This window comes from Atheta coriaria, unplaced genomic scaffold (assembly GCF_025399875.1).
Source record: "Atheta coriaria isolate IRGN ID8LTWV9N9 unplaced genomic scaffold, Caltech_Dcor_3.1 hic_scaffold_9_pilon, whole genome shotgun sequence".
Classification (NCBI taxonomy): Eukaryota; Metazoa; Arthropoda; class Insecta; order Coleoptera; family Staphylinidae; genus Dalotia; species Dalotia coriaria.
Window position 1 is genome coordinate 12,898,306 of NW_027045451.1, and position 8,606 is coordinate 12,906,911.

Genomic DNA, 8,606 nt, shown 5'->3' on the forward strand with positions numbered 1-8,606 from the left:
TGCAGGAAGTCTACAACAGGTGTGTGCGTTATCTCCCAGGTTTAAAAAATAATATTTATTTATTTAAAGTAAAAATGCGTTCCACTAAGCTTCGTCTGCAGAATATCCCATTGCGTGAGATGGGTACCAACAAATTTGTTATGAATGAAGCTCCTAGCAATTTTGACTCCAATAAACCCATAGTGTCTGGAAACTACGCCAATGATCAGCTTACACCAAACATCAAGTTTTGGCAGCGCACGCGTCGCGAAGGGCACCTGCGCCTAGACCCTGCGCCGCAACGTGGCAAGGGCCTACCAGTCGATAACAGACACTGGAAAATTCGAATTTACCGCTTAACATGAGCGCATGCATATTCGTTTCCCCTAGAAAGCTGCTCGGAGCAAAAGCGACGCGACTCGAAGCTAGCGAAAGAACCGAACTGATTTTGGGTTAGTTTTTAACATCGCCGCCAGCTTGTTCCACCTGTCCGTGTCGGCGCGTACCGTAGGTGACGTCCGATCATTAATCATCGATTATCACGAATTGGAGCGCTCGGTGTGGTTCTCGCCGACGAATTCTCGTTTGTTCGCTGCTACGATTATGCTGCGGGCTGCGTGAAAGTGACCGAAAGTCCGACAGACCCAACGTTGATCTAAACGTGTGGAGTGTGTGCGTGCGTGTGGTGCAGGCCGAGATCGCTGTGCTGTGTGCTCGTAGTGTGTGCTTGTGGCCGCAGCAGGCGGACCTCCATTTTAGTCAGTCGCAGGACGCAGGGGACTGTGAGTGTGTGATTTGGAGCACGCCAGCGTTCCGACGCCCAGTGCTAGTGTAACCAAAGTTGAGACTTCGTGTGCCATCTCGATCCTAAATTCTATCTGACGCCTCCTAGCAGGATTCGTGGGCGCTGCAAATCGTTCCTGTTGCTGGGCAGCGTATTAAAACTGTTATTCAATTGACATTTTCGACCGAAATGTTTTAAAATCACTTCAATAATTTTCGATCTATTTCTATCTTTCGATCTGAATTTGTAATGTATCAGGCTGTGCTATAAAAAAAGTTATACATTTAGCCATTTCGCATCAAAGATCTGCTAGTGCATCTCAAATATATATTAAATTCGTCGATAAACACATCGCCCGATACAGAAAATATGAGTCGCAATCAAGGACAGCGTGTACATGTTCCTGATGATCTAAGAGAAGTCCTGCTCGAATTCACAATCACTTATTTGCTAGAGCAACCTGGTGATGTAATTAACTATGCTGCCGAATATTTTACAAGACTGCGAGATGCGCGTCAAACGGATGTAATCTATGAAGGAAAAACTATGGGATCCCCTTCATCTCCAGAGGAATCCATCATTGGAGAAGAAGGTAACAGCGGCGTTTTTCATTTATTTCGCGTTATTATTTTGTTTCTAACCTTGTGTAGGTAATGCTGGATATGCCATGTCTTACTATGAGAACTTGGCTCAACAAGCTTCTTTGCTAAGTCATGGTGGTTGAAGTTGAAGTTTTTTTCTAATTTGTTTCTTCACCTTGAAGTATAAATTCCAAACATGTATTTTTTCAATAAATATATTTGCTCCAAAAGTGGTTGTTTATCTAAGTTAGCTGGTTAGTAACAATCTGTCATTATGAGAATTATAATGTCGCCAATTTCGCTTTCAGAGCCACCCGTTGCGAGGTTCAACGTAAGGCGCAAGTCGGTCTTCGCCGAAACATACGATCCTGAAGAGGACGACGATGACGAAGGCAATAAGGTTGTCTATCCAAAGTCGGACGAGCAACGCCAGCAGCTTGCCGAGGCGGTGAAGAACATCTTGCTCTTCCGGCCGCTTGAAAAGGAGCAAATGAATGAAGTTTTCGACGCAATGTTTGAACGCAAAGTCGTCGCCGGCGAAAGTGTTATTAAACAAGGGGATGACGGTGATAATTTCTATGTCATTCACTCAGGCATTTATCAAGCCTGGGTGGCACCAGACCCAAGCAAGGAGGCCAAACTGATTCACACCTATCAAGGGTCGGGCAGTTTCGGGGAGTTGGCGCTCATGTACAACATGCCACGTGCGGCCACTATCATTGCACAAACGGACGGCTCACTATGGGCAATGGACCGGCAGACGTTCCGCCGCATTCTCCTGAAGTCCGCCTTCAAAAAGCGAAAGATGTACGAGATCCTCATCGACAGTGTGCCAATGTTAAAGGCGTTGCAGAAATACGAGCGCATGAATCTCGCAGACGCCTTGGTATCGAGAACTTATACGAAAGGTATGTTACGGCATTTGTTTTCGAAAAGCGCGCACATGATGTGATACGTTGCCTTATTTTCGTTATCTAGGTCAGCGGATTATAAAACAGAACGACGTCGCGGACGGAATGTACTTCGTCGAGTCAGGAACTATCAGTATTAAAGTTATGGACGACAGCGGGCAGGAAGTCGAGATCAACACCGTCGGCAAGGGCGGTTACTTTGGTGAGCTAGCACTGGTCACTCATCGTCCACGTGCTGCGTCTGCATACGCCGCCGAAGAAGTGAAGGTGGCATGTAAGTACACGTTGATTAAACCAGATTTACTGTAATGGGACCGTTTGACGCTTGTTTGCGAAAGGATCATGTTTAGTTAATCGTGTGTGTTTAAATTTCAACATGTTTACAGTTTTGGACGTGGAAACGTTCGAACGCCTCCTCGGGCCGTGCATGCAGATCATGAAGCGCAATATTCACGATTACGAAGAACAGATGCTCAAAATCTTCGGATCACATCAGAACATCCGCGACATTCGATGAATTGCCAGCCTTTTTCAAATCCAAAATCTCCTAATTGTATTCACATTAAATTATTACGTGGGGGCGCAGTAAAAAGCGGCGGGTTGCAGTTTCAATCAATGAAGGGTGTGCGAGTCAACTACTAGTCAAGTGTACATAATCGCAAAATGCAGATGAACCTTTTGTGCTTATCATGTATGTGTACTACCGGCCGTGCTCAACCAGCACGCGCGCGGCGCCACTGCGGGTCAGTGGGCTCGATGCTCGCGCTGCCGCGCGGCCGATTCGTCTGTATGTGTGTCCAAAAATCCAACTGAGTGTTAAATTTACCACATAACTTATATTATCGAGTGCAACCCTTCATGTGTATTGTATCAAAACAAAAAATTTCAATATTGAACATCGTCGCAATCGAATTACAACGTTCCGCCATATTTTTAAATTTAAGTTTATGAGTTATTATCGATCTGAAGAGAAATTTACATCTGCTGGTCATGTTAATGCGACACATATCATTCTAACGCAAGATATTAAATCTCAAAGCCAGCAGGTGGGATCTATATTATACATTATTTTGTTGTTGACTTTTATTTGGAGTTTTATGAGTATGTATTTCAAGTTATTTATGACGTTTATCTCAAAGAGAGAGAGAGAGAGAGAGAGAGAGAGAAAAGTACAAAGCAAGTTAAGAACAATCTTTAATATGTTGTTTAAATGTTAATTAAAGCCATAATTCTTTCAATTTAACGCGGAGACATGTGCAACTGAATGTATTATCAAAGATCTGACGTAATTACGCCAACCGAAAACGTAACAGTGCAATATTATTTCTTATTCAGACTGCTTTCTTTTTTTTAAATCAAAATTATAAGAAATCATTAATTGGATATAGAAAATAAGAAAATGACCTGCTCATCAGACACAAATATTTGCAATTCGTATTGTTGTATCCAATGAGAAATATATTCAACCAATAAGTATCAAAATGAGATTAATTACCATCATATTGCACAGATTTCACACAAAAATCGTCAGGAAGCAATATTTTCTATTCGCTGTGATACGAATTGCAAATGAATTTCCGTCGACATGAAGGCAGAAACAAAACTATAATGAATGGAAAACTATTAAGGCTGTTTATAATAATAATGTATTATAATATTTATCAATAATTATTGAATAACTACTATGGTTCGAATGAAATGAAAAGAAAGTCCAATGCCTTTATATTAAATCACTAATTAATATGAAGTCAAACATGTATTAGAGAAAATATTGCAAGAAAGATGAGAAACTATTTATTTTCAAAACGCAGAAATGTATTGGTAGCAGTATGGCATTATATCGGTTCGAGTACGAAATTAAATCATCCATTGATAGCACGAGAGTATCATTATGAAATTGTTAACAAATAGCAACTGGTGGATTTTCATATCAATAGGTATCAGGTGAGCGGTTAAATTTTATAGTATTTAATTGTATTATGTAAGCAAATGAAATTGATTAACCCTGTGTTTGCGTTCGCAGTAAATTGGTCGCGGAGCTTATTAGATCCTAAGTATCTCACTCACCTCTAATTTCATGTAGCTCTTATAATAATCGGTACTTTTTGCATATAATTACGAAACCACCACCATCACAAACACTACCCTGCTGTACACTAATGAGCTCCGTCTGATAAAAATATTAATATTCGCACACAGTTCTAATATTTAAATGTTTAGTAATGTAATAGCTAGGTGTATATTGTAGTGGCTTTGTCAGTATTTTCACTGTCCGATAAAAAGTGTGGTTGTTGATGATAATGATATGACTTGACGAGACTTGATTGATCGAACGTAATACATCAACCGTTATGATAATATTTTCGAATGCGATTTGATCTATTGGGGGATGCGGATAGAAAATTGAAGCGAATGTGAAACGATCTGGGTTCATACTATATGTTTAATTGTCACGTTGAATGTTGATTGTTTATCGTGGTAAACGTTGCCCCTCCCCCCATGAAAAATAATAATATGAACTTGAAACTTTTTACTTTGGACAGCATTCACATTTCTAAACTAAGCATATACTTTCGGTGAATATCGTAAATAAAAACACTGTAATCATAACTATCAACAAAATGAAACGTTTGTACTTTATAACTAAAAGAAACTGCACGATTTTGAGTTGGAATTGGTTTAGTTCTTATTGTGTCTTTATCGTATTATCGAATATTATGTAAGTAACCAAATGCGCACTATCCACAATAATAAAATTATAGATTTGCAATGATTGCAATACGCCCAGTTGAAGCGATGATTTCAAGTAGTTACGTAAATTTGAGTTGAAGGAATTTTCGATTCTGAATGTTTGCCATATTATGAATTGTCACCTTATTATATGCCATAATATTCTAAACACTTGAGGGCCAGCCTGTTGGTCCGCCGACAACAACCTGTCTGAGATTCCTTAGTCATATGTACTGCTTCCACGATGATGACTAAATGAGCTTATTAAAATTAAATGTATTCGTTATTTTCACTCATTTATGAAACAATTCCTTTCACCAATCCATAAAATTACATCACATTTTGTTTTGATCGCTAAATATGTTAATACGAATCTACTTTGCATAACAGGGTCCCAATAACGTCAATATTTTCGTTTATATTGTTTGAAAAATATAATTGCTTACCTTACGATGATGTGTTGTTACTGATAATTGGTTAATAGTCGCTGGCTGCATTTAGATGAACATTAGTATTATGAAAACGTGTGGTTCAGCGCGAGTAACGCGCAAAGAGACCTTGCCCGCGCGATATCTCTTTTACGACTAACTTGAGATGTCTCGAGACGCGTTTCCTGCGGTTAGTCCGCCAATCGCATAAATGGTGCGAATATTGTCTGCCAATCTTCGCTCGAGTTGAAGCAATTTAATCAGTTTAACCATGAATTGTGATAACGGACAAACTGTTAAAGCTAATTCAAAGAAGTAAACAACATCAATATTTTACTAACGTAAACTAATCAAACAAATTCTTATAATATCACAGACTAATCGATTTTAAGAGCTTGCCAGATTAATTAGTTTGAATTACTATATTTGGTGTGTATTTTGTTTGAATTTTAAATGATTATTGTTAAAAACCACTTCAATTAATTAAAACAACGCTTACACGCTTGCCATAGAAATACATCATAGAAAAATAAAAAAAATTTGTACTGAAAATGTGCCCAAACAGAATCATTTCACAATTTTGTGTAAATTGTTTTCTTACGAGTTATAAGCCAATCCCCACTTATTAGTTGAAACATCCCGTAGTACTTATAATACTATGAACAAAGATTAGAATGGTTAGTAAAATGTGGTTTATTCTGCATTCATGTTACGGATGTATCAACATTTTTGCAAGACGGAACAGTATGAGCATGCCTACCACCAACACAGACCCCACCCGTCATTTCACGCGTGTTAGTTGTCATAACTCGTGATTTATTAATGTACATAAATTTACAAATAAAATGAAAATTGTTTAGATGTCGATTTGATCGCTCGATCGATATACATAAGTAATACTTACTGCAGCTGCTAATAAAAAAGTGAACGACCTCACTCATTTATTAGATCACGAATTTTAGAACTTACACCTAAAACAATGTAATAATAAAATGTATACACTTTTCATTTATTTATAGTCGTTTTCGTTTTGTTTCGCTTGAGTCATGGCGGCGAACTTCACTTCACGCCAGATGGTGGCTGGGCAGCATTGGCGGCCGACCCTCCAGTTTGCTGTAATCCAGGTGGAACTCTTTCGCAACCTTCCGCCAGTTCTGCGCATCGAAGAAGTAGTATGTGCCGCGTTCGTACGTTGACGTCTTTTCCATGAGCACAACGCCGGGCACCTGTGTGATCCACACCTTCTCTTCCATGTGATAGCGCCACTCTCGGGTGTATCTATAACGTACGCATAAATTAATCCTAAAGAATAACTTTTCAAAATGCGAGAATTACAGTTCGCTGGCGGCGGCAATCTGTAGCACGTCGCCGACATTGTTATAGAACATGAAGAACAACAAGTCGTCCTTATACCGGTTGAGCTTCACTGACGCTAACTTGTCACGGATCGCCGTGTTGATGAGATACTCAGGAGGAACGTGGAAGTCGATGTCCTGCGGACGGCAGGGCTGTTCCGCCCACGGTCCGCCGAAGGTAGGATGTAGGTTGTCGGGCGAGTTGAGATTCAAGCCTAGCGCTGTCAGGTCCTGACCGAGCGCAAGTGAAACGAGGTTGGGGTCAGTCTCTGCGGCTCGAATGAACGTCAGCAATCCGACGATGCCGAACTGATCGTTAACCATACTGCCAGGTATATTTGTAACGAGCCCGTCCGGATACGTTTGGATGCCTGGAAGAAATTGATTATAAGTCTCTGTTCTCTTTTTCAGCAGTCAAAAGCCACAAAAGTTAGTATAGTCTTAGTATATTTCAAGACAGTTTTAGTGACATCCCAATTGTTTGAGTTCAGTTTGATTCCAATTTGACTTGTACCTGTTTTGGAATTATTTTTTTCTGAACCTCGGTCCACACATCCATCACCACCGCCCCCATTGCCCTTATCGCCTACGCCATTACCGGGCGACAAGCCCTCGCGGTTCTGTGTGCCTGGTAACGCAGGGAAATCCTCGTTGGACATCGTGAACTCGCTCGCCTCGGACGTTGGCTGCTTAACCATACCCACGTACGGTTTTGCACCGGGCATGGGACTGGGCTGAGGGACATTTTCGCCGGCACTTCGATTCGTCAGGGATGGAAACTCGCTCAAGTCAAGCAGCGGAGGCGCATTCGTGTCACCTGAGCCGAAGACTGTGTGTAGCGAACTGTAGCCCCCCAGGGCCATATTGCCCATCTGACTGCTATTCCTGTAAATACCGACTATTAAAAATCTTCCTCACTTCAACAATGTCGTACCACGCATTGTTTTCTTTCCATTTATAAACACAAGAGAAACTTATTAGGTTTTTTACAAGAATCATCCTTCTAGAAGATTATGATTCAACTGTCAAATTTATTTTGGTTGGCATGCCAATAATCAAATTTTGTTTAAAGTTATGTTACAAAAACAACTGCAGGGAAAATATATGTTTGCCTCATCTCCTTGTAGATGTATAACCAATTAGAGCAATATTCCCTTCAGTTTCAAGAAATATTACAATTGATACCATCCAATTTTGGCAATGATTGCCATGGCAACCAATAATCAACTAATGTGCTAAAACAAATAGAATTCAACTTCTTACCCAATTGGCAGTGTTCTCCTATCAGCTGTGGCCCGCTGGCCAAACACTGGAGTAACATGTCCAGACAGGGAGTTGTTACCAAAACTAATACTTGATCGAGCAAGGCTGTTGCCTCCTAAATTTCTCAAGTTCAAATTCGCCATAGCTATCTTGTGCAGGGCGCACTAGTTTTCATAACGATACCCAAAACACACAATGCGCGGATGATGCGATGCGGATGATCCAAGACGCTGATTTGCTTATCCAAACAACAGCACCGCCGAAGAAAAACGATGCAACCTCTAGCGTAGTGTGTACGCCGTTCGAATTCGATGGCAATGCGACGTGTTTCGCTGGTTGTAAATGCACAGAAGTATGTTCGTTCGTAGCGGCGGCTTGGCGCAGCTGGGCGAACATAAAATGCAATCCACGTTCAACACAGGTATCGTAATCGCTGGGAAAAGTACGTGCAAAAATACGGTGAGACTGATGTTTTTGTCCGAGTTGATTCCGCCATTACAATCAAAAGCAAAAAAAAGGCTGTCAAATTTAAGCTCGAATTGGTCGGTGACGAGCGCTGCCTTACCGACGGCAGG

At 40.7% G+C, this 8,606-nt stretch overlaps 2 protein-coding genes across 5 annotated transcripts; one reads left to right on the top strand and one right to left on the bottom strand.

Moving 5' to 3' along the window:
- Positions 1-425: 425 nt before the first annotated feature.
- Positions 426-5,260, top strand: Pka-R2 (cAMP-dependent protein kinase type II regulatory subunit). Its single transcript, XM_065312100.1, has 4 exons — positions 426-1,355; positions 1,653-2,252; positions 2,323-2,529; positions 2,642-5,260. The coding sequence occupies exons 1-4, from the start codon at positions 1,133-1,135 to the stop codon at positions 2,770-2,772; spliced, it is 1,161 nt and encodes a 386-aa protein (XP_065168172.1). The 5' UTR covers positions 426-1,132; the 3' UTR covers positions 2,773-5,260.
- A 1,063-nt stretch (positions 5,261-6,323) lies between these two features.
- On the bottom strand, positions 6,324-8,537 carry Rga (CCR4-NOT transcription complex subunit regena). 4 transcript variants are annotated; one of them, XM_065312105.1, is made up of 4 exons: positions 8,032-8,537; positions 7,367-7,653; positions 6,749-7,139; positions 6,324-6,691 (listed from the first exon to the last, which is right to left on the bottom strand). In XM_065312105.1, exons 1-4 carry the CDS (start codon positions 8,172-8,174, stop codon positions 6,478-6,480), a joined length of 1,035 nt encoding a protein of 344 aa, XP_065168177.1. In that variant the 5' UTR covers positions 8,175-8,537; the 3' UTR covers positions 6,324-6,477. The 4 variants fall into 4 exon arrangements, with proteins under 4 accessions (XP_065168177.1, XP_065168174.1, XP_065168175.1 ...); XM_065312102.1 differs by having other exon boundaries at positions 7,283-7,653; XM_065312103.1 differs by lacking the exon at positions 8,032-8,537 and adding an exon at positions 7,703-7,853 and having other exon boundaries at positions 7,283-7,653.
- Between the last annotated feature and the right edge of the window lie 69 nt (positions 8,538-8,606).